Source organism: Clupea harengus, chromosome 5, assembly GCF_900700415.2.
Source record: "Clupea harengus chromosome 5, Ch_v2.0.2, whole genome shotgun sequence".
NCBI classification, from domain to species: Eukaryota; Metazoa; Chordata; class Actinopteri; order Clupeiformes; family Clupeidae; genus Clupea; species Clupea harengus.
The window spans coordinates 28,505,314-28,532,201 of record NC_045156.1 but is presented as its reverse complement, the minus strand read 5'-3'; the positions used below and the strand labels follow the sequence as shown (position 1 = coordinate 28,532,201).

At 45.5% G+C, this 26,888-nt stretch overlaps 1 protein-coding gene across 1 annotated transcript; it reads left to right on the top strand.

Annotated features, from left to right (window-relative positions):
• The first annotated feature begins 147 nt into the window (after positions 1 to 147).
• Positions 148 to 24,452, top strand: grm2a (glutamate receptor, metabotropic 2a). The gene is given in 6 exon segments (XM_031568427.1): positions 148 to 228; positions 231 to 659; positions 15,482 to 16,165; positions 16,167 to 16,320; positions 18,714 to 19,780; positions 24,186 to 24,452. Coding segments are annotated over 6 exon segments (2,598 nt in total). The 3' UTR covers positions 24,369 to 24,452.
• Positions 24,453 to 26,888: the final 2,436 nt, after the last annotated feature.

Here is a 26,888-nt window from a genome sequence, read left to right as displayed (position 1 = left end):
GGAGGGACAGAGGAGGTGGGAGCAGGACGAGACAGAGGCGACTGCAGTGAGGAGCAGAGGAGGAAGGACTGACCCGACCTGCCCGACCCGACCCGACCCGACCCGACCGACCCAGCCTGCCCTGCCCTGCCCTGCCCTGCAGACATGATGGCCGGGAGGTCGCCGCGGTTCAGAGTGGCGCCTGTGAGCTGGCTGCTCCACACGGAGCTGCTGCTGCTGCTGCTGCTGCTGGCCACACCCCGGAGTCGCTGGCCCTGCCCGGCTACAGCTCCGACCCCAAGCGCGAGATTGTGGTGGAGGGGGACCTGGTGATCGGCGGCCTGTTCCCCGTGCACCAGAAGGGGGAGGGCATGGAGGACTGCGGCCGCATCAACGCCCAGCGTGGCATCCAGCGTCTGGAGGCCATGCTGTTGGCACTGGACGAGATCAACCGTGACGATCGCATCCTGCCCGGGCTCACCCTCGGCGCTCACATCCTGGACACCTGCTCCAAGGACACCTACGCGCTGGAGCAGTCGCTGGAGTTCGTGCGCGCCTCGCTCACCAAGGTGGACGACAGCGAGTACACCTGCCCGGATGGGTCCTACGCCCTCCACGACGACGTGGCCCTGGCCATCTCTGGAGTCATAGGCGGCTCCTACAGTGACGTATCCATTCAGGTACGAGCTCACACGCATCCTCTGATGGGTTAGGGTTTATTGTTGTTGTGTTCATGTGAAGTTGCCATATATTTAACACAATCTTTTTTTTTTTTTTATTCGATTTCGCTCCGTGGTGCATGTGTACCACATTAAGGACATCCTATTATTTTGATAAGCGCCCCCACATTTCTTTTCTACAGCACGTCTAAATGTGTAGGAGAAATTAAGCCAATCAAAATGTTTCGCTCCCGTGATCAGCCCTGCACTAGCTGAATGCTGATGCGCATTAGGCCCCGTGGAACGCCGATCGGGCCCAGCGGGCGTGACGGAGCTCACGGAGAAGGGGAACATGATACCGACGGGATGGCCACATAGTAACAGGCGACGGGGCGACAGTGGTACAGGAGGTAGAGAAGTCGTTTAGAAATCAGAAGGTTGTTAGTTCAATTCCCTGTCGAAGCGTCCTTGAGCAAGACACTGAATACCCTAATTGCTCCTGATGTGCAGTGTGCCATCAGTGTAAATGTAAAAAATGTGTATACATCCTTGTAAGTCGCTTTGGATAAAAGCGTCTGCTAAATGACTAAATGTAATGTAAATGTAAAGCAGGCACATGTGGCTGATCCAACTGTACACTGAGGAGCCTTACTGTGCCTTACTGAGAAGCACGCGCGGCACGTTACCGTACCGGTCGCCCGTATGCTTGGCGGAGCTAATTTAGTGCGCGCTCCGTTCAGAGAGCCTCCTTTGCCGTCGGCAATTCACACTGGCAGTCAGTCTGTCAAACGCAGACATCTCACAGATGTTGGAGACCAGGAGGAGGAGGAGGGGGCGGTGGAGACGGAGGGATGGAAGCTGCAGGGGTGTGATGCGATAACTAGTGACAGCATCATTGCCTTTGCTTTGGCTCCTCAAAGCGACTTGATGAAAGCCCTGGCCCGTTGTCACAGTGGGTTCCCAACAATGGCTTTGTCGATATGTTGTACGTGCGAGCGATTCCGTAACACCTCAAGTGGAGTGCAGACCCTGGAAGAGACTCACAGAGACAGGGAGGTTGGCTACCAGGATCTGACAATGGTGTTGGCTGCCGGCGGACAGAGGCGCTGACTTACTACAGACACACAGTATCACACTAGAAGGTTAGGGAGGGTCCATGCTGGAAAAACCACACGGGCTGTTTGGAGATGACCTTTTGTGGACGCTCAGAGGCAACGGCAAGGCAGCTCCTCACAGGGCCTTGGCATAGCTGTAAGAGGTGATGACTGGCCTCTGTCTTTCAGCTTTACAGCCATGATAGCTGCAGGGCAGGGGCAGGGGGATGGGGGAGCTTTAATAATGCAGTGGACCACGGCACGCATCTCTGTGAGTGTGTGTGTGTGCGTGCGTGTGTGTGTGTGTGTGTGTGTGTGTGTGTGTTTGTGTGTATGTGGTGTGTGTGTGTGGTGTGGTGTGTGTGTGTGTGTGTATGTGTGTTGTGTTGTGTTGTGTGTGTGTGTGTGTTGTGTGTGTGTGTGTGTGTGTGTGTTGTTGTCTGTCTGTGTATATGTGTGGTGTGTGTGTGTGTGTGTGTGTGTGTGTGTGTGTGTGTGTGTGTGTGTGTGTTGTGTGTGTGTGTGTGTGTGTGTGTGTGTCTGTGTGTGTGTGTTGTGTGTGTGTGTGTGTGTGTGTGTGTGTGTGTGTGTGTGTGTGTGTGTGTGTGTGTGTGTGTGTGTGTGTGTGTGTGTGTGTGTTGTGTGTGTGTGTGTGTGTGTGTGTGTGTGTGTGTGTGTGCACGCGCGTCAGAAGGGAGGCTGTTACTTCCACTGTGTGTGTTCACTCTGTGATGTCCAAGCGGAGAGAGCTCTGTTCTGGTAGATGTGAGTGCAGAGCATAAGCAGTGGCATGAATCCCAGTCTTCTGTGACAGATGTGTCACTTCATGAATGCAGAGCAATGCCTCCTCTTCAGTCCCAGACTGCGTTCCCCCCGCTCCATCATCCCGCCGCCTGCAGTGTCATCTCAGCAGCGGCCCCCAGAGCAGGGGAGACGTGACTCTGCACTGAGCTGCCTCACAGGCACGGGGGGGGGGGGGGGGGGGCAGGCCGCCGCCTCAGGCTCTCTCTCTCTCTTCAGCCCCAGAGTCCAGAGCTCCGAGGCAGCCTCATTAAAAAGAACCAGCAGACAGGCTAACAGGTAGAACTAGAGCACAAAGAAAGAAGAAAAGAGACAGGGAGGGAGGGTGGGAGAGAGAGAGAGAGAGAGAGAGAGGGAGGGAGAGAGACAGAGAGAGAGACATACCTGTACTTTGGACACTGAAAGAACAATGCCACACAAAAAGGTTGACAAATAAGATATCATTTTTGTTAAGGGTTTTTCTCACGAGCCTCTCCTCGAGAGGAAAAACAAGTCCTTGTCTGACAGACATTTTGGAAGGTGTCTGTGCCCTCCTGAGTCTCGCAATGGCTATTATTCTGTCGGTGGATGACGCTGAAATGTGTTCTATCCTATGTTAGTAGTATTGATTTGGAGTCATTTCTCCTTCTGCATGTACCAACACACATCGTCGTTTTACTGAACATTTCCATGTTCAGTTTCAATTGGTTCCATGTAGTGATTCAATTTCATTTGAATCTTTAACCAACTGAAATAATCTCTTCTTCTTCTTCTTCTTCTTCTTCTCTACTTATCCGTCTTCTCTGAGCTCCAATCATTTTTAACGGTTTTTATTTTGCTGCTGCTTTCTGCTAGATGTGGACGATTTATATGTTACATTTCAACGCTGAATATCCTCACATCATTCTGATGCTAATTAACACTCCATGCTTTAGCTAATTCTAGCCTGGAAATTGGAATGAGTAGATTGGACAGACTGATTTGCTTGAGGCAGCTTCTAATGTATTCATACCCAGAGCTATCGTCAGGTCTGATAATGGGGCTTTAACTTCCTTCCCCCTCTGGTGATGGCATGAATAGAGCGATGTGAGACATGGCTGCCTGAGCCACCCGGCCCCTCTCACCTTCCCTGCACCGCTGCTGCAGAAGCAGCCACAGTCCAGGTGTGTGAAGAGCTCCTCGTCCTGCCTCCCTCTGCTTTTTGTGGAGCTAGAGGAAGCTGAGGAAGATGTTTTCAGATTGACATGGAAAAATATCTTAACGTACTTAATTATGCATATGAACAGAAACATTGTGCATACACTTGACAGCTGTACGACACTGCAGAGCAGACAGGTGGTGAGAGATCTTTCCTCTGACGTGGCGCCGAGGCAAGAGGGCTGTGGGTGCAACGCTGGGCTCCTGGGCATCGCCCCCAGGCTGCTCTGCCATTGGCTGTGTGGCTGTGAGGCACAAAGGCACCCACGTTGCCATGCCGACACAAACTGAGGGCGGTGCGGGGGCCAGTGGGTGGAGCCTCAGACGTCTGTCATAGGGCTCTATAGGTGTGGTTGAGATTCATCACCAGTACAGAAGATGAAAACAAATAACATTGTTATGTGATTCCATGGCAGATATATGCGCCAACTTATAGCCATCTGGAGACTTCGAAATATGCCTAGTTTAATTCAAATGAAATGAATGTATATCATTATATCAGTATATCATTAATGCCCTCATGAAGCTAATGTATGAATGTGAACACTGCGTCTATTAAAATAATAACCCCAACAACATTTATGGGCAAATAGCTTTAGCTTCCTGTGGCGCTGCATTTTAGTTGTAGGGTTAAACCGTTCCGAGTGTAATGTGAGAAAGTGTCGAATATGTACCTCAAACCACTATTTGCAGAAGGATATTGGAGAGAGTCCACTATTGCCCCTTCAAATGACGTATTCCTTCCTCTTGTCATACGTTACCCTTGTGTAAATGAACCAAAAAAAGTTGTTTATGTTGCATTAAACATTGAGGTGCTCAGAATAGACATAGCTTGCACAGTCGGGGTCTGAGACAGCCTTACACCATCAAACATCAGACACTCCATGTTAATTGGTAACGCTCTGTGTTCTGCAATTACAGTGAAGAACATCTAGCCCTGGAGCTTTCCAGTAATTAATTCATGGCTGAAAACTCCAGCTCTTTTCTGCTCTGTTCATGCCCAGACCTGGACAGGCTTCTTGTGATGAGAGTGAGTCATTTGCTCGAGTGTGTCTGCCACAGCAGCTCCGCTGAGCGCCCCCAGCGCTGTGTGAAGTGCCAGGGACTGTGGAGTGGAATTTGAAAAAATCCAAAACATTGCCATTTTTATTTGTTCCTTTTTTTTTATGTGAAGCTGAGTTCTTGGCCTTTGTCACTGCAGCCAGTTGTCATCACAAAGCTGCTGATTTATTTCCTTATCTCAGTGAAAAGGTGTGACAGCTACTGAGATCCTGGTGCTCTACTGTGATAAATCTGTTGCCATGACTGCTCGTAGGTTTTTAGTCCTGCTTTGACATTCTGAGTGAGACGGCATCCTTTTCACCTCCACTTAAATGCCTTCAAACTGAGATGTTTCACATTTCCTCATGCTCCGAGATGAAATTGGCTTTATTTTCTCTGCCATTCAAAAAAAAAAAAAATCACACCTGCAATTTTGGTTAAGAAGTAAAGATAGACCTCACAATCCCCTCCGTCGAATGATGGCTGTTTGCACTCGAAAGGTATCACTGTAAATTCCCCAGTATTTCGTGGAGTCACTCAATGTGATCAAAGAGCCAGAATGCACTTTTGTGCTTTAAAGATATTTATGCTCACAACATATTTGATTCACCCACATATACTTTGGTAACAAACAGGGGAATCAAATGCAGTGAATTATTATATGGTATTTTTCTTTGTGATCACCAGATCTGTGGTGTTTTGTATATTAATATTTGAATGGAAGAGAAAGAGCAAGACGAGATCAAACAGAAAAGTTAATGAGACTTCATTGACATGCAATCATCTATTCTGTGCATTAAGAACAGTGACTCATAAACTGATCTATAGTAGATTCATTTCGGTCGTGACATGGCAAACCCCCTTTCATGAGTTATGCATTGAAATGGACATTCATGGAGGCCCTTTCAGAAAAAGGTACAATAATTATTGGGATAATCACTAAGTTTCATGTGAATCCATAATTCATAAGTAAAAGTATAGAATGTGCGCCCTCCAGTAATAAATAATTTACAAGTGATTGGATAATTCAGGGTCTTTAGCAGACTTTAATACTGGAGTCTCTCTCACAATATACATCCATTGTGAGTGTCAAAGTTTTTCCCTCTCTTGCATTCACTATGAATCCCTTCACAGTCTACACACTGGAAAAGCACAATGCACCTTACTATCCACAGTTTCACTCAAAGGGCCACTCGTTCCTAAATGAAGATATCCGGGTGACATTGGTAGTCGAGCCGATTGGAAAGTTGCTCTGATATTATCCATATGCATTTGCATTCTCCTCATGTGGATGTGTGAAACACAGAGGAGGGAAGACAGACAGATGGAAACGGGTGCAGTTGGTGCAGTTGTTGCTTTGCAGTGCTGGACTGGTAGTGAGTGAGTCCTCGGCTGGGTGGCAGGTGACTGTGCTGCCAGAGCTGGAGGTTGCTGCCTCCTAAAGAGCGTCTTTAAGTGTGGTCGTCCAGCGCCCCCCCCCCCCCCCCCCTGCCACTGCTGGGTGGATCAGTGTTTGAGAAGAGAGATGTTCTCCTCCTGCCAGCCACTGCTGGGTGGATCAGTGTTTGAGTAGAGAGATGTTCTCCTCCCCCTGCCACTGCTGGGTGGATCAGTGTTTGAGTAGAGAGATGTTCCCCCTGCCAGCCACTGCTGGGTGGATCAGTGTTTGAGAAGAGAGATGTTCTCCTCCTCCTGCCACTGCTGGGTGGATCAGTGTTTGATTAGAGAGATGTTCTCCCCCCGCTGTCTAACCGGGTCACTCCTCCACCTGCTGGAACACACTAAGGAGGTTGCTTAGCAACCAAACTCTACCGAGCTGAGCCGTAGACGGGATCTTTAAAGTCGTTGTGGCGAAACCTGTCGACCACACACACCTCTACACACGATGGAGAGGCTCGGCTTAAACGCCAGCATGGTAGTGGGCAGTGGCGTGTGTGTGTTGTGCTGTGTGTTCTTCGCATGGGCACATGAGTTATGTGCAGCGAGGCCCCAGCCTGCAGCTCGGGGGATATTGTGTTATTGCTGCAGGAGCTCACTGAGAAAGCCTTCTGGGAAGAGCAGATGGGCTTTTCATGTTGAAAAAATCATGACATCTCCATGAGGTAGGGCTGCTGTGATCTGGAAGAGAGGCTGTTTATTCTCTCTCTCTCTCTCTCTCTCTCTCTCTCTCTCTCTCTCTCTCTCTCTCTCTCGCTTTCTCGCTTTCTGTTAGTCTTTTCATGTGTACTAGGTCACAACCTCAACAAAAAGCTGTCTAACATCTAAGCCGAACAGCAAATACATGGCCTGCATATAGAACATAAAGATGCTTGTGCAATGGCTTGATGCATACTTCATGTATAGGCTGAATCATCCGACTGTCTTGAGCACCACATGCACCCGGCTCTTTGTGTATCCGGTCATACTTACAGGAACCTCTGCCACATGGCAGCAACTGAATCCCATCTCAGCAGGAAGCGCAGCAGCAGCAGCAGCAGCAGCAAGCATAACTTCTTAGAGCACTCCAACACCATTTCATGGAATTTTCACATCAAAGGTTCTAGACAATGAGAAGACCACAATAGTGATGGTGGTTACTGTGCTGCACCTGTTGTCTACCACTGGTCACTGCTTCCTCTCAGAATACTAATGACTTGGGCTTTCTAGCGGTGGACAGTTGCCACTCTCCACTCTCTGTGGTCTGAGACAATGAGACAGTTGCACTCTCCACTCTCTGTGGTCTGAGACAATGAGACATCCACTAATATGTGGCCACTGAGCCTGCACTGTCTGTCCACCAACTGTGGAAAGCCACTTATTCATCAGAGATGCCCCTCTCACATATAACAGAAAACCCTTCCTGATAGCCCAAACTCTAGCTCTCTTGATGGAATCTGGAGGAATGATCGCTCTGACTTCCTTAGGGAACAGTTGTTCCTGGCCCTACATTTGTTTTGTTGCACCAGGGACATGAAGTACCTCAGCCAATCATTGTAGAGCTTGAGCCTGTGATGTCATTCACACATGCGGGAGGACAGATGCATTCCAATGCAAACTGCCACTAGCCACTTGTAAATCCACACCCCTAACAAACTCAATACAGTGAAAGCAGTATAACGGGTATAGCACAAGGGTTGTAGTTTAATGCTTTATTTGACTTTTGTAAAGATTTGGAGAAAGCATTGTTAGCTAGCTAACTGGCTATATCAGGCATTGAGGGTTACTCCAAGCAGTGTTGGTGGTAGAGTGGTTAGCATGTTGTTAATTAGTTGACCTGGGTTTGATTCCCAGTCAATTAAATAAAATAAAAACCAAAGAGGAAGTGAGGCAGGGAGTCTCTGAGCGTGGTGGCCTACACGTGGGATTGTGTTTAATGCAATTTACATGCGTCACTTCAATGGAATTGTGTATGTACTGTATGTATAAAGTAAGGTACCACTACAGTGTGCTTAATAGCTTTACGCTGTATCTTTAGACCTTTTGTTCATATGTCCTTGTACTAAAACCTTTCCCATTCATATAAGTGTGTCTCTGTCTTGAGGAATGAGCACAAAGCACTAAATGGTTATGAAAGTATAAGCTGGGGTATAAGGAAGGACAGAAATGGTTCAAGAAAGGGAGAAATGGAAAAGACATCAAAGATATCCTTTCCAGGCCTTTCCTAACTCACATAGCAGGCAGCCCAGTGAGGCCATGGAAGTGTATGCTGCTGATATGTGTAGATTAGTGAAAGAAGCTTTCCCAGGCTTTGAACCAAAGGCCACTGAATATATATGAAACGCACACATTTTTGGATCAAGAGCTTCAGGTTAAGTGTCATGAGAGAGGGGTGATGGGGGATGGGGGGGATCTCACCACCCAAGTGGAGCGTGCCTGTCAGGCTGCTAAAGTACTGCCACCGAACCCATCTCCACTTGGGTTAGGGTCTGTCAGGCTGCTAAAGTACTGCCACCGTCCGAACCCATCTCCACTTGGGTTAGGGTCTGTCAGGCTGCTAAAGTACTGCCACCGTCCGAACCCATCTCCACTTGGGTTAGGGTCTGTCAGGCTGCTAAAGTACTGCCACCGAACCCATCTCCACTTGGGTTAGGGTCTGTCAGGCTGCTAGAGTACTGCCACCGAACCCATCTCCACTTGGGTTAGGGTCTGTCAGGCTGCTAAAGTACTGCCACCGTCCGAACCCATCTCCACTTGGGTTAGGGTCTGTCAGGCTGCTAAAGTACTGCCATCAGGCACAGCTCAGTCAGTCAACACAATCTCAGACAGTAATGTACCTCTCCACGAGGATGTACAAGATCAAGATCAAGGACACTGTTAGAGCCTTAAGCAAAGACTTAACTGATCTGAAACGGACACCCAACGTCCACAACCTGAGATCTGGCCATAGTGCATACTCTCCTGCCCGCTCTCAGAGGTCCCCTTACCATGCGGGAGGCGTCCGGGTCGTCCCACAGCAGCACAGAGGCAGGCTCATAGTTTTTCACGAACCAGTCAGATGGGTTTTCGCCGTCGGTCACCGGACTCATATCACAAGTGTCCTGCATGCCATGGTATGGACAAACCCAGAGAGTTTTCTCATGCACATCCTGTTGGGCACTGGTTCAAGCATTTCATTTAACAGTGAGAATTTAAGAAAGACACTCCCATCATTGAACAGAAGGTCTCTCAAAAATAATTGTATTGAAGTCGGTGACTGGGCAAAATTTGGACACAAATGGTCAGCCAGACCCTCCTTGTCTGCCGGTATTCACACCTTTCATATCTAGGTAGACCCCATGCTGCTCACCTTTCCTATCACCTATTCTGTGCACCACAGAAATGACACCAGACAGCTGTGCTGCATTGATCTCTGAGTGCACCACCATACCTCCCTTTTGGGAAATGCACTGTACAGTCAAGCTGATCCCTTCTGCTGCTAAGCTGTATGCACCAAATGGAGACAGTGGCCTGCTTGAGCCTTACTAGATGGACTGGGATGGGACTGCACTCGTCTCGCACGCACACTTGCAAGTGCAGACGATGGTCTCAGGCAATGAGATCAGTGCAGATAAGACCTGTCAATATTATCACAGTCTTTACTTTTGTTTGGCAGCCTTTCAGATTCCCAGTTTAGTTTAGCACAAAATTAACACAGATTCAGCACCACCAACCAGAAAGCGTGCCTACCGCCCCTTTTCTCATATACAATCTGTGATCCAGTCAAAAGCAGATGGCATGCTGGCACAAGACATCATAGAGGTTAGCCATAGTCCATGGTGCGGGAAAAAAGATGGGAATTGGCATTTCTGTATTGACTACAGGGGCTTAAATTCAGTTACGGTTAAGAACACACACGCTTTGCCCAGAACTGACGACTTTCTAGATGCGCCGTCCGGTTCTTCTGTGTTTAGCATCATGAATCAGGTTACTGGCACGTGCAGCTTGATGAACAAGCCAAAGGGAAAACGGCATTCACCACCGGACGCTCTCTCTATCACTCTCTCTAAGTCATGCCTATGGGACTGGTCAATGGACCTCCAACTTTCCAACATCTTATGCAACTGGTACTACAGGGGCTATTCTGGAATACATGCTTGGTGTACCTTTCGATGACATAATTGTCTACAGTAAAACTAGAGTATTTGTTGCACTTAAAAGAGGTGTTTGACCGTCTCAGACGCCATGTGACCCAAGCAAACTTGTATGGGTCAATCTTTCAGATTCCAGATTCTTTCAGAGTGCCGCGACGCCTTCATCCACCCTCAGTGGAAATTGGGGTGGATTACAACCTTCAAGACCAGCTAGACTCCAGGGCCAAACCTAAGGCAGTTCACCATAATTGCCTGAAGCCTTACCATTCTCCATGGTCAAACACTTTGGTCCCCACCACTCCTGAGCACCACGCCGAGCCCACCGGTGACCCTCCACAGCCCACCGCACTTCACTCAGCTTCACGGCCTTATGTTTGCCAGGCTCCACAGGCTTGTGAGCCTATGGCATGTGGCCCCACATCTCCAGCAGTGGACAGGGCTCCATCTTATATATGTCTGATCTCATCTAAGGAAGTGGTATAGATAGAAAATATGAGGGGTCCAAGTACCGATCCCTGGGGTACACCAGTGGAGAGGTGATGAGATTTTGATTGTTGTCTCTGTCAAGAAACAGTGACTGAACATCCACTGAGAAACAATTGATTGTTTGTTTTCCAAACAAAATAACAGAATGACACATAATAACTAAAATGGACATTTTAAACTAACTTCAGTGGGGAAATCTTGAGTGTATCCTTCTGCATGTCGATATTAAGTTGTGAGACATTTAAAATAGATGTTTAGCAGTTAATTATATCAGCTGATCTTCTCTACTACTACTGTAAGGGCAGCCAAAATGTTACCAATGACGGAAAACACCGGGTTTGTACATATCTGAACCTTGGGGACAGTGGTAAATATAGCAGAAAATACAATTAATCTGACTATGATTAAATGACCTACAATATTACCAAGCAGTTGTTAGGGGTCATGGCATGGCTAATGAGATGTTATATTATAAACCTGAATGCGTGAGACAGAACACAACCTAACACCTACAATGAATGAATGATACAAATGGTGTGATAGTGTAAGACAGCAGGGAAACAGGAAATCCCGTAAGGTCAAAGATAGGAGATGAGAAGCAGCCGAAAGAGATGAAGAGACAAAACACTCTAAAGTGCTTGGTTTTGTACATCACAACTCATTGCTATGCATTTGCCACAAGCCAATTCCTTAAGGCTGCATTCTGTCCCCGATGCCCTAAGATAACATTACAATGGGCTAATCAAATTATGCAACTATGGCAGGTACTTCATTCAGGCTGCTGCCTGATCACATCATTAGGATCAATTCAAGACCAAATATGAATATGTATCATTTATATATGCATTTGCACATAACTCGAGGTCCTCTCTGTGACAGTAGGGGAGGATGGCTGTAGCAAACAACTAAGAGCTAAAGAAATGTAGGATATAGTTATTAGTTTCCAGGTTTAGAAACTGTGGTGTGAGCACTGACTTTTGATCCCCTGGCCAAATAGGTGTCTATTTTCCAGATTGAATCATTCCCAGAGTGAACTTTGCCTTACACTACTAATATACAGCAAGCAGGCAAAGGTTATTGCTTCTCTAACTCTTTTATTGGCTATGCCTCTCAATTTGTGAAGGTGCTCATCTTCATGAAAATACCCATAGTTTTAACTCAATAGCTTCAGATATTCATATGCTCTCTGGAACAACGTCAATATGTCATTCCTGGGAATGCAGAAATTGTGGTGACACAGTGACATGTATGCTGTCCCTGGGACGGAATGAATGTGTTGTTCCAGGACCTACTCATGTGCCGTTCCAGGATCTAAAAGTGCTGTGAAAAAAGCAGGCCATTCCTCTCCTTCCTGATACCCCAGCTTTAACTACCATTTACAGCTCTGTGTTCATTCCTCAAGACAGAGGTACATTGGTATGAACAGAAAGGTTTTTATTACAGGAAATATTAACAAAAAAAAGGTCTAACAGTACAGCGTAACGCTATTAAGCACACTGTAGTGGCACCTTACTGTGTACATAGTTCCCTTGAAGTGGCCGTTAAAAGCCACTAGACTCATGGACTCCCTGCCTCACTTCCTATTTGTTGCATTAGGTGGGAATTGAACCCAGCATCTACTACTTACTACGTAACCACTATACCACCAACACTGCTTAGAATTGCTGTTCCCTCAATTCTTAATATAGCCAGTTAGTTAGCTAACAACGCTATCTCAAATTCTTTCCAGAAGTCAAGTAAAGCATTACACAGCATGAACCTACAACCACGCCGCTATACTCGTTGTACCGCTTTCGCAGTATTGTGTTTGTTAGGCGTGGATTTACATCGGCAGTTTGCATGGAATGCATCGGTCCTCCCGCATGTGAATGACATCACAGGCTCAAGCTCTACAACGATTGGCTTAGGTACTTCATGTTCCTGGTACAACAAAATGATGTAGGGCCAGGAACAACTGTTCCCTGCAACCCTGAAGGAATATCCCACAGCAGGAGTTTGAGCTGCTCCCTGCTGCTCCCTGAAGTCAGACAAACACAGTTGTGGATAAGACACGCTGTCTGGAAATGGCGTTGATTGCAGCTAATTAAAACAAAAATTAGGAGAATCCTTAAGCTTACCGATATTCTCACAGACTGATGATTTTTAGGCAGTGAATGTGGTTCAAACTTACCGCTGTAATCACATAGAGCTAACTAACTGAAGATGTAAAGGGGTAGGGGTAGACTCACACATCTGCAGCCTGGCAGGAGGAAACAGAAGAAATGTAAACCTAGAGCAGCTTCAATGAGAGTTTTCCTCTCCAGCTGTTATCTGCAATATGCGATTAGTCTGAGGAGATACTCTCAATGATAGCACAACAGATACATTTCTGGAATTAATGCATTCAAATGCGTCCTTTCTTTTTCTAGTAAGAATAAGGAGACTGGGCTGTCGGCTAGGTAAGATAGATTTGCATTTCATGGTTGCAGAATGGAATGAGGAATGAGACAAGGTTGAGATTAACTGTAATATTAATGCTGGATTTAAAACCACTGATAGATAGAGGTGGGGGTTGGTGTTAAAGCATCATGCAGTGTATATTTCTGACATTTAAGACTCCTTTTTACCGCTCAAGTACTACACTAAACTCTCAGGAGAGGCACTTTGGGTTCTGTGATTTTTCATCAATAGGCCACTTCCATGTCCTCTACACAGGAGAAAACAAGATCATGTCAGGCGAAAGGAGGTTAGGGAAAAAGCATACATTTTATTCTTTAAAGAAAGACTAAAGGAAATACAAACTTTTTAAAAACACCTCCTCTAAAGTAAATATGTAGCACCTTTAGCATGACTACTATAGGTACAAATCTTTTAGCATTTCTGAATGTCAATGATTGTTGTATTGCATTCAAAAAAGTCTCTCATTCTCTGCCATCCCTCTGTTGGCAGCTACCTGCTAGCAAGATGAAATGGGCTGTCAAGACAACTCATGTTAGATGCAGGTGTTTTTATTTTTGGATTCTGTCTTTTGACAATGAACCCATAGTTAAGATCACGTCTGTGGAGGATGGAAACCTCAAGGGAAACCTTTCTTGACAGTACACCCCCCCCCCCTCCCTCCCACACACACACACTCTTCCATTTACCAGAGACAACCCTTTCTCTCAGAACTATTTCTATGGAAACAAACATAAAAAAGTATGATCAGCCAGTGTAGCTTTTTTTTGTCTGCCTTGGGAATGAAAAGCTGAACCAACACAGGCGGAACAACACAGTAGGCTATACTGTAGCTGTGTGCAGATGAGATTCCGCTAATACCCGAGGACGCATTTCTCGAGAATTTTCTCACATTTTCTTCTTCACAGATTCATTATTGCTGAAGAATGTACACATTTGTATTATCTCTCTCTCTCTCTCTCTCTCTCCCTCTCTCTCTCGCGCTCTCTCTCTCTCTCTCTCTCGCGCGCGCGCGCGCTCTCTCTCTCTCTCTCTCTCTCTCTCTCTCTCGCGCGCGCGCTCTCGCTCTCTCTCTCTCTCTCTCTCTCTCTCTCCCTCTCTCCCTCTCTCTCTCTCTCTCAAGAAACTGATCATCATTAATCACTTTAAGCTATAACTACATTTTAGTGACATTTAATTACAAAGTACACAAGTATTTGTATAGAACTCTGTCATGCCATGCCCTCAAACAAGGAAGGAGGAGGAGTTAAGTGTGTGTTCCTGTTCCAGTCTGGAATGTGGTAATGGTTCTGTGATTGCAGGGTATACTGCAAAGAAGACTGCACTGATAGTTAAGAGCCTGGACACTCCATCAATCTAACGCTATAGTAGTGTACTGTAGTGCTACTATATTATCACATGGATATTTAGCTCTAGCTGGTTGCAATGTCCGTAGATAGTTTACAGATTCTATTCAGAATCCAGTATGCATTTTTATCAAAAGACTTACCACTGCTTTGTATGCTCACACAGTGTCAGGGCCAAGCAGTATTACCCGGTGGTATTACCTATTTTTGGATCCGGTTACAGGTTCTGTTGTGCCATAACTCTGCATGAGCAGGAAAAAAAAACAGATTGGTTTAAGATTTAGAAATCACAAATTCGAAAATATAGCCTAGGTATTTCACGTGTAACAAAAAAAAGACCCAGCCTATAGACTACAAAGAAAAGTCATGAATCAGATTTGAATAAAATCCGATTACGATGAGCATATTACACTATTTGCTACTCCTGTAAATATGATCATGACCTGTCACTCTCTATTCTCATTTTCACATCAGGGGGTGAATTGCTAGACAGGCAACAGCACCAGATGCTATGAGACAGCCTTGTGAATGTGGAGTCCACAGTGACTCCATGATCTTATTAGCCAATCAGAAACATGACAATGTGTGAGGCAGGCTGTTTGAGTGTAGGAATGAGAGCTATGAAATGCCTCTGTGACCAGGCAGGAGCTAATCATCGGGATGTTAACGCTTTTTCGGCTTATTGCACTTATTTCCCACAAACCACTCCTGATTTACTAAATATAGTCTGTTTGTTTTTTGGGGGAGGCAACAATGTTTCTTATTATGTCAAGATAAAATGCGCACACTCTTCATATTAAATATCTGTTTTAAAGTGTGGATGTCACTGTTTTAAACTGATATCGTTACACTTTTCAATCAGTCTGACAATTATGTCGTGATAGACAAGTGTGAATCTTTTTCTGTTGATGCAGGTGGCAAACTTGCTTCGTCTGTTCCAGATCCCTCAAATAAGCTATGCCTCAACTAGCGCTAAACTGAGTGACAAATCTCGGTATGACTTCTTTGCTCGCACTGTTCCACCTGACTTCTACCAGGCCAAAGCCATAGCGGAGATCTTACGCTTCTTCAACTGGACCTACGTATCCACCGTGGCCTCAGAGGGGGACTATGGTGAGACAGGTATCGATGCCTTCCAGCAGGAGGCTCGGGCACTCCAGATCTGTATTGCCATTTCGGCCAAGGTGAGCCGCTCCATGGACCGCTACAGCTACGAGAATGTGATTCGCTCTCTGCAACAGAAGTCCAACGCCAAAGTAGTGATCCTGTTCACACGCAGTGAGGATGCACGCGAGCTGCTTGTGGCTGCCACGCGCATGAACGTCACCTTCATCTGGGTGGCAAGTGACGGCTGGGGCGCTCAGGAGAGTGTGGTGAGAGGCAGCGAGACGGCAGCAAACGGGGCCTTCACCATCGAGCTGGCCTCCTATCCTCTTCCCCAGTTTACCGAGTATTTCACCAGCCTGAACCCTTACAACAACACCCGAAATCCATGGTTCCGAGAGTTCTGGGAGCACAACTTTCAGTGCAGCCTCCACAACGTGAGCTGCGCAAAGCACTCCCTCAAAGACAGCAAATTCGAACAAGAGTCGAAGATTCATGTTTGTAGTGAATGCAGTCTATGCCATGGCACACGCCTTGCATAACATGAGACAGGCTGTGTGCCTCAACACCACTAAGGTCTGCAGTGCTATGAAACCAGGCAACGGCCGCAAGTTCTACAAGGACTACATTCTGAAGACCAAATTCGATGGTGAGTATCTGTGTGTGGAACAGGGAATTATCCTGTGGTCTCGTCTGCTTGTACTGTATGGCTGGGTTACCTCTGATCAGTAGCACAATATTCACATAAGTACCAAGAGGGAGTGACCATTTTTTTGAACATTAATTGTATTGTAATATTGTGAAATATCATATTGTAAATATTAGGGTTAGGGCATTAAAGGAATCCTGAGCACACATCTCTCCATGTTTTATGACTAACTGCTGTTCTTTTGAATGGAGCATGAGGGCATGATGGTGGAGAGTGAGGTGCATCAGATGCAGACTGGGTGCTGTAGATCAGTGGGTCAAGAGAGAGCACAGATAACTAGGGGTGGGAATCTCTTGGCACCTCACGATTCGATTCGATTCCGATTCAGAGGTCAACGATTCGATTCTAAACCGATTATCGATTCTAAACCGATTATCGATACTAAACTGATTATCGATTATCAATTCTAAACCGATAAAATGATTATCGATGCATCTCGATTTTTAAAACATTTGAGTTTGCTACTCAGAGTCTCAAATCACTTCCTACTTTGTGTTTGATAATTAAAGAAAGTCAACAGATGAATTACCTTCTCTATTTTTTTATTAGAGAAAAAGCTTTTCCTTGTCACAATTATGACTTTCTATGAACAATGCAATAATCGATGCTGCTTGCATTTCAACACAAAACGGATGTGTAAAAAAAAAAAAAAAACATCAAATGCAGAATCACTAGCAAAATCAGGTCCACCATTATTTCCACTTTTGCCATTAGGAAAGGTATACCACCCCGGCCTATCAATGAGCCTATTCTTGGATTTTTGATGTGTTCCTTGTGCAGCATACAAGACACAGTATGCAGATAGATATAATACATGCATCTGTTTATATATAGATGTAACTATTAAAATGCTATTCTGTATTTGTGCATTTTACATACTTTAATACAAGATGGGTTGACAAGATTATCAGGATTATCTTGTTGCATTTGCCTTCCTCTGATGATTGCACCGCCATACAAGATTGATCGGGGCGTCTAAAAGCCTCTAATTCATTCCTCAATAGCCCCTCAGCAACTAACAAATTGAATAACATCAGTGAGAACTACACACAAATAAACGCCTGCAGGGAATTTTGGATTAATTTAGGTTTTTTTTTTCATTTTGCGTCACATGATAAGGTTGCATTATAGCCATAATTATCATGCTTGCAAACAGCCTTGTCACACTCCAGGCGAGAAAAAGGATTTGGCCCCAAAAACATGAATATCTCCGTCACAGACATCAGTGAGGTACTTAGCAGGGGAAAAAAAAGCATAACCTTGTCAGATGCTATCCTCTCAGAAGCAACTGCCTTGAATTATGCATGCTCCCTTTTGTGTGTAGCACATTCTCCATGTTCAGAGGCTTTTGTCTAAATCCTTTAGCATTACCGCAAGTGGGCCAACACCCCCATCCCTTGTTTTAATACTATAGAGCTTGGATTTACTGTTTGACGCAGCAGCAGCATCTCCACACATAGGTCCCTGCAGACTATGCTTACAAAGACCATTCCATCCTTGTATGTGAGATGTTTGCTGGGTCTCAGACCTGCCAGGCTGGTCCAGCCATCCATCTCAAATAGCTTCATGCTGGATGCAATCACGTTTGACTGAATGGATATAGAAAAGGCAAATATTTTCTAAGATGATTGAGAGAAAAAGCAGAGGCCATGATTCTGTTTTTGTTGACAAATTAGCCTTAATCTTTCTCCCAAACGGACTTAATTTTCAGTAGTTCAATATGTACAAACTTGAGAGGGAATTATTTTGCTGGTGGAGCACTACATAAAGTTATTCGCCGAAAGTTTGTACGCAAGGGAAGTAATCGAATTTATTTGTTCCAATTTAAACTTGGGAAGAGCTTTGTTTGAAAAAAGAGACAGAAAAAAGAGAAGCTAGTAGAAGGCAATGAGAACGGATTAAATCAAAGAGTGCGGACAGCTCTGTGAGCCTCCTCTCTGGCTCCTGTTTTTGTAAACCTAGGTGCAATCCATTGTGTCTAATGCTTTAGTCAAGCAGTCCTGGGAATATCCAGGGCTGTTTAACTAATCTTAGTTGTTAGGTGTAAGAAACACGGTGTCCCTCTTGATCATGTCTGTTTTATAGACATTACTTCACGTATCTGTATTGTTCCTGAACTACAGTAACCCGATTCACCTACTGCCTGAATTGAACTAGTAAAAAAATAGTTAGTTGTGTGTGTTACTCACTAATCACTTATCAAGAGTGTAAAGATTGTTTTTTTAGGTCAGAATGAAGAAGTAACTGATGAATTCTCCAAACTCCAAACCTTTTGATGTGTTTGATATAGTGTGTCTTACTGACGCCTGTGGATCTTCTGTCTTCACATGCAGCCCCGTTCCGACCAGCAGCCAGCGATCACGTTGTTCGGTTTGATGCCGTCGGTGACAGCTTGGGCCGCTATAATATCTTCCACTACCACAAGGAGGATGGCAAGTACATGTACCAGAAGGTGGGCTACTGGGCCCAGAGCCTGACCCTCAACACCAGCCTGATTCCATGGGAGAGCCAGGCGGTGCCCACCTCCCAGTGCAGCGACCCATGCCGCAAGAACGAGATCAAGAGCATGCAGCCGGGCGACGTGTGCTGCTGGATCTGCATCCCCTGCCAGGCGTACCAGTACCTGAGGGACGAGTTCACCTGCGCGGACTGCAGCTTCGGCCAGTGGCCCCTGGCCAACCTGACGGGTTGCTACGACCTGCCGGAGGAGTACATCCGCTGGGAGGACGCGTGGGCGGTGGGCCCGGTGACCATCTCCTGCCTGGGCATCATGTGCACGCTGTTTGTGGTGGGGCTGTTCTTCAAGCACAACGACACGCCGGTGGTGAAGGCGTCGGGCCGCGAGGTCTCCTACATCCTGCTCCTGGGCGTGCTCATGTGCTACGCCATGACCTTCATCTACATCGCCAAGCCGTCGGCGGCCGTGTGCACGCTGCGGCGCCTGGGCCTGGGCACGTCCTTCGCCGTCTGCTACTCGGCGCTGCTCACCAAGACCAACCGCATCTCGCGCATCTTCAACGGCGTGAAGGGCGCCGGGGCGCAGCGGCCCCGCTTCATCAGCCCCACCTCGCAGGTGGCCATCTGCGCGGCGCTCATCTCCTGCCAGCTGCTGGTGGCCATGGGCTGGCTCCTGGTGGAGACGCCGGGCGTCCGGAAGGAGGTGACCCCGGAGCGGCGCAACGTGGTCACGCTCAAGTGCAACAGCAAGGACTCCAGCATGCTGGTGTCGCTCACCTACAACTGCGTGCTCATCATCCTGTGCACCGTCTACGCCTTCAAGACCCGCAAGTGCCCCGAGAACTTCAACGAGGCCAAGTTCATCGGCTTCACCATGTACACCACCTGCATCATCTGGCTGGCCTTCCAGCCCATCTTCTACGTCACCGCCAGTGACTACAGGGTGAGTTTGTTGTTTTGGTTTTTTTTCTTGGTCCAAATAGCAGGATTTATTTATAACCTTCTGGTGCTCTTTACTGACAGCTGGATGGATAGTATGAGCTGCCAGCTCTGCCTGCGGTTGACTGTGCGTGTGACAGTTGTACGGAAACATGTTTAACAAGGAATTTTCATCTAGGCTTTCCAGAGTGAAGCTGATGGCAGCTTGCGCTCCAGTGATACAACAGTATCTCTTTGGTGTGGTTGTTTTGGGGTTTCCAAAGCTGATCTCAGATCATTGTGTTTATGAAACGGTTGCCATGGGGGGGGAGATCCTTTGCAGTATGTTTGTTTGATTTCCAGCAGAGAGTGAATAGCATCAGAACTGTTTCCGAATGAAATGAAGAAACAATATTGCTAAAAATCTCTGTAGTTTAAATAATATATTGCTTTAAATAATGCATTACTTGAAATAACTGAGAATTTTCTCTCATGTATTTGCAGTATCCACATGAAGTGTGAGTTTGCCTTACTGAATCTTTTTGTGTGGTACCTGCAGATTTAGATGACAGATAGAGAGATCCCTTTGATGGGCTGTCTTTAGTACTGATAAAAGGAGTAGCTTGCTTTTCATGTGGCTGGGAAATGTGTTCCAGTAGAGAACAAAGGACCGGGAGACATGCTATCCTGGCAAATGACTGGATTATATGAGTGGAGCGACAAATTCTGACGGAACGTCTTTGAAAATGGTTACTTCGTGGCCACTGCCATTCATGTCACGTTGAGGAAATACATTTATGTTTTTCAGATTCATATACAAGACCCTAAAGGATTTCAGTACATTAAAAGCTATTCAGAGTAATTTAATAACAGCCATAGCTTGGTTTTGAATCAATTGTATTTATCATACTTTTTACAGCCTAGATGTATGTATGCATGTATGTGTGTGTGTGTGTATGTGAGTGTGTTTGTGTGTGTGTGTGTGTGTGTGTAAGAGAGAGAGAGAGAGAGAGAGAGAGAGAGAGAGAGAGAGAGAGCAAGTGAGTGTGTGAGCATGCATGCATAAGTAGGTGTGTGAGTGTGAATTTCTGAGGTGGGGCAGGTCGATGGGCAGGGGGTTTCTACAGCCTCGGGGGAGCGTGTCTGAGGGGCAAATCAGCTGTTGCACACAGCCAGAAAGGCTCACTATCACATCCTGTGGAAGCTTAACGTCTGATAATGAACACTTGAAGCCACACAACTCAGCCTCATGAATACTAAGAATCTTAATACCAAATTTGATATTAAAGTGAGGGAAGAAGAATGACTAGAGAGAGGATGGGGGAAAAGACAGTGGAGGACTATGATAAGAGAAAGATAGAGACAGAAAGTGTGTGAGAGAGAGACAGAGAGAGAGAGAGAGAGAGAGAGAGAATGAGAGAGAATGAGACTCCCAAGGGCCCCATCTTTTGTCCATAGAGGTATTGGCTCCGTGGAGGTTGAGTGCAGGCATGAGAGGAGGTGGGGAGGGAGGGGGGGGAGGTGGAGGAGGAGGTGGTAGAGGCACAGGATGTTCCTGGCTGCTCTCCTCTCCTCTCACTGAGGGCTGTGTGGACTGGAGTGTGAAGAGGAAGGACTGAACTCCAGCTGTGGCCTGTGCTTTGGGACTAAGGTGTGCCCCGGCAGTAGCAGTAGCATCAGGCTGGCCTAGAACTCATGCACTTGAAAGGGATTGGAAAGAGGTAGAACCTATAAATAATCACTCGTATCAGATCTGCCAAACAAGGACAAATGAACCATACCCAACTACTCATACTCTAAATACCTTTTTGAAAGAAATGCAACAAAACCTTGATATGACCCCTGTAAAGTGTGCATTTTAAAACCATGTGTCTAACCCTGTGTGATAGCTGTGTCAGTGTTAAAACCATGTGTCTAACCCTGTGTGATAGCTGTGTCAGTGTTAAAACCATGTGTCTAACCCTGTGTGATAGCTGTGTCAGTGTTAAAACCATGTGTCTAACCCTGTGTGATAGCTGTGTCAGTGTTAAAACCATGTGTCTAACCCTGTGTGATAGTTGTGTCCATTTTAAAACCATGTGTCTAACCCTGTGTGATAGTTGTGTCCATTTTAAAACCATGTGTCTAACCCTGTGTGATAGTTGTGTCCATTTTAAAACCATGTGTCTAACCCTGTGTGATAGTTGTGTCCATTATAAAACCATGTGTTTAAACCCTGTGTGATAGTTGTGTCCATTTTAAAACCATGTGTCTAACCCTGTGTGATAGTTGTGTCCATTTTAAAACCATGTGTTTAAACCCTGTGTGATAGTTGTGTCCATTTTAAAACCATGTGTCTAACCCTGTGTGATAGTTGTGTCCATTTTAAAACCATGTGTTTAAACCCTGTGTGATAGTTGTGTCCATTTTAAAACCATGTGTTTAAACCCTGTGTGATAGTTGTGTCCATTTTAAAACCATGTGTTTAGACCCTGTGTGATAGTTGTGTCAATTTTAAAACCATGTGTTTAAACCCTGTGTGATAGTTGTGTCCATTATAAAACCATGTGTTTAAACCCTGTATAATCGTTGTGTCCATGACCAAGAGACAAAGGAGGGATTCTTCTACTAAGAGAAATGACATCCGTCTCATTTTTTTAAGGAACCAGTGATTTGATGAAAAATGAATATTGATGGAAGTCAAGGGCTGTTTTTCATATTTAATGTCTAATATATATGCAGCTCCAGAGTGTCTTTAAGTATGAAAACTGAATATCTAAGAGCACAGCACCAGTAAGGCTGTGTGCTCTGACTCACTCAAATACTGACTGTTTTTTTCTTTTTTTGATCTTGTCAAAAAAAAAAAATGGAATAATTTTCTTGGTTCACCTTGTCCTGTCTGTCTGCCTGCCTGCATTTCAGGTATTTCAGTAAGTGACATCTGGCATGTCATAGCTTGCCTGATGCGTTTTGAAAGTCACTGTCTGTATCGCATTGTGATGCCTGGAGGACTAGATTCTAATTCTATCATCTGGCATAACTCAACTCGTTTGATTGACACTTGATGTGAGAGAGACACACTGGTGTCAGAGTACTTCTAGTCACAAGGATGGGTGTGATAGAAAACACCCTTAAGGAGAGAGACAATGGCACCGGGTATCCGCTCACAGAGGCTTACGCGCGTTCCATGCTCCCATCCAGATGCCCTTGACTGAGAAATATTTATGAGTGTTCTCATGACATGCAAATGGAATAAACACACAAAATAGTCGGAGAAGATAAGAGTAGGCACAGACGGTGCACAGACGGATGGCTGAAGACAAGATGGCACTCATCGAAGGGCATTTTTAAGGGTGATTCAGAATGTAATTTTGGACAAGGTGTTCCAAAGCGCAGAGAAGCACTCAGACTGAAACACTCTTATGAATGCAGTTCTGGGCGGCTTGTCCAATATTTGTTCCTTGTTGAGGAAGTAACAACCCTTACTGGAAAGTCAGACAAACCCTGAGCGTATGGCTCCTCGTTAGAAAACATCCTCTGCATTATTAAAAGCACTTACACATATTCTTACGCAATACCGTTCTCTTAGAAATGGCTTGGGGTCTATTTTTAGGCAAAAATGGAAACAACTTGAAACAACTATGGGTTCAAACCATGATCTCAGTGTTAAGAGAGCGAGACACTCTCCCCACGAGGCTAAATGGTCACAGCTGCAGACCTCAGCCCTGCTAGAGTGACTCTGTTGGGTTTGCCAGGGAGGCTGAGTAGTGCATTACCCGTAACTTGACCGACTTCACTCGGGGAGTTTCTGTCAGCGCTGTTGGTCAAGTTCCATGAGATGAGTGAAACTACCCCTACTAATTCGTTCTAAAAACGTTCTTGTAACGTCCCCATTTAGTTGTTGGAACATTGATTTTTGTCCGTTTTTTGTCACGTTTTGGCAGCCTTATTTAGAAAAACATCACCAAAAACATTTCAATTTCAATTAACAGGCCTTTTCTTAACGTTCCCCATTACATTCTAAAAACGTAATCTTTAGGAGAATATTGTCTTAGCATTTCATTGCATTTGTAACACTGACTTACATATGGCTTGGTTGTTGCAAGAATCTTTCTGGATGGACTCTCTGTGCGCTACATAGTCTAATGCCTATATTAGGATGCAGGGGAACCACCTCATTTACTTACCATAGCTACCTGCTGAGCACTATGCTCCGAGGAGGGAATGCTGGGAGATGAAAATGATAATAAAAACTAATGGCTAAAATAACAGAAAATCTCCTGCTGAGAAACCTGCATTCAGTAGATACAGAATCACTGATCAGTGTGGTAGCTTATAGAACCCAAAACACAAGACATATTCTTTCCTGGGGCTTTGAGGGATGCTAACAGTTCCCACACCCAGTACAGGTTTGTCTCCAGACTCACTCCCACCGTCCCTGTGCCCTGCAGGTGCAGACCACCACCATGTGCATCTCCGTCAGTCTGAGTGGCTCCGTCGTGCTGGGCTGCCTCTTTGCTCCTAAGGTCCACATCATCCTGTTCCAGCCGCAGAAGAACATCACAACGCTCAGAGTGGCCACCACCCGCTTCAGCGTGACCACGGGACCTGGGTTCCAGCTTCTCACAAGGTAGCGCCTTCATTCGCCACAGCTTTGTAGTCATTGTAATCATCACCATCATTGTTAACATCAAAATGCAACATTACAGCTGCACCCACCGGCATCATCACGACCACCGTCATCGTCATCCCCATCACCACCACCATCATCATCATCATCATCGCCATCATGATCATCATTATTTTTCACAATTGCAATTTAATTTTAATTCCTTTACCATTTTTGTTTGAAATCTCTAGTCATGAGTGGAAATCTGTAATAATCTTCATTAAAGACTGAATGACTATTTAAGATCAGTCAGAATACTCCCTATACATGACATAAGATTCTTGGTCCGCCCCATGGGATATATTGACACAGCTCGTCTCCAACCACTCACCATCAACGTCATATTTTCAGAGGCTACCTCTCAACCCACTCTGCCATCAGCTGCAGTCTTGCTGAGGAAGCTTATTTAGTCTGTCAGGACCAGCGTAGACATAACCACTTAATTACAGTTTCAGAGTTGTCTTTGCAGTGCTGTCACTGAACCATCACAGACCAACATATATTCACACACACACACACAAGACTGAAACTGTATCCTTCCTTCCTTCCTCTCCTCTCTTGCTGTCCTTTCCCTCTCTCTTGCATTATGGATGTGCCCCCTCTCCTGCCCATAATGTGCCATTATGGATGTGCCCCCCTCTCCTGCCCCTCTCTCAGCGGCAGCCTCCATCCCTGTGCCAACGGTGTGCAATGGCCGAGAGGTGGTGGACTCCACAACGTCCTCATTGTAGAAGCTGAAACCATCTTCCTCTGCCAGACATGGTATACAGAGTTATAGAAGTGCTAGTCAAGAATCTGGTGTTATTTTATTGAAACGGTTAGACCGGAGACCATCCTGAATTATGTTGTCCTCAGCGTGCTGTGAGTACAATGTCCCCAATTCTGTTTTTCTTTTCTCTGACTAGTAGATATGATAAATGAGATGCCAATAAAGATCAGTATACCCCCTTTCTTATTATCAAAAAAGGTCAATGATTATTTGAGACATGGAGTCAATTATAGTAAATCTGTTCAATGTACAATATACAAGATGTTTTTAATGTAGATTTTGGTGAAACCAGTTTGTGCTTTTCTTGTAATTTATGTAAATAAATAAAATGTGTTTTTTATGAATATGAGTGAAGTTTAGACTGTTGCGTCTTTCTTTTGGTTTGCTGGTATGTCGGGGGAGTGCTCTAACTTCGGTCACTGTTTACTGAAATCTGGCTATCTGATAGATAGAACATTGATATTCTGTTTACTGAAACCTGGCTATCTGATAGAACATTGTTATTTTAAAGCCCGTTGGCTAAATTACTAACTGGAAAAGTGCAGCCTGTTTCAGTAAAGACAATATCTTCCTCTTATAGTTCTTATTGAGTGGCTTTCATTGCTGGTGAATAGTGAAACCTGGGACATTTAATTAGTCATTTTCATCCCCACAAAGGCCGCTGGAGGGGGATCCATGAGAATCTCCTTCAACACTCCGCTTCTGAAAGCCTCTCAAGTGTTGACATTTTCAGTCACTTAACAGCCTGACATTTTCTACAAGCCACACTGGTCTGCCATGGCTACATCAGAGCAAGTTAATGATAGAAAAGTTAATGATTAGCAAGAGGGCCTCACCCTCTCCGTAGCACACCTCAGATTTGGCACCGGAGCCAAGGCATTGGAAACTGCTTGGGTTCTTCCTGTTTAGTTCAAATTCTTAGTCACAAGTTCGGAGTTTTTCAAGAGTTCATGCGTTTGACTTTATAATGCTTTGTGGATCTGCCAAGCCGCCTGACCAGCCGGAACCTCACTGGCCCGTTCACATCGGCGGCGGCCACCAAGGCCAAAGGGGAGCTCACACCACACTGGAGGATTACACACTACGACATAACTGATTTGGCATCCGGAGAAATCTAAGAACATGCATACCTGTCGGTGAAGTCACTGAACACACTGAAGTGTTAGGCTGGAGCTCCACCTAGTGGGCATATGTAGTTATAACAACTCCTGGCCGGCTGGCTGAACAAATCCTTTGATTCTAATCCTGATAGAGGTGAAATCTTCAGTGAGATCAAATTTCCTGATTTCAGTCTGTTTGGATTATGTGATATATTATTAGCTCACAATCTACATGTATCAGTGTCTACCCTGCTAATGAAGCCAGACATTAACATGGACATGCCTTGCAGTAGCATGAATAGAAGGGGGGGGGGGGGATCGTACACATATACTACTGGTCAACCACTGGTCAACCACTGGTAAGACCACAGTGCCCAGCTGTCTGAACATTAATACATCACAAGCAAACCCAAACCAAGTCTAGCTGTCCAGCACATAGCAATAGACAAGGCATGTTACTTGTGAGACATATCTCTCTAACTTAATCATCTTGATCATCATTTCTACTTGATCTAAATGATGATCTTTTTTTTTGGGTGCAGAGCAGAATCTGAGGTTTGCGCCTCATTTTGAACAAGAAATGCTTTCTAGGTTCTGGATCTCGTTAGTTTTAAAT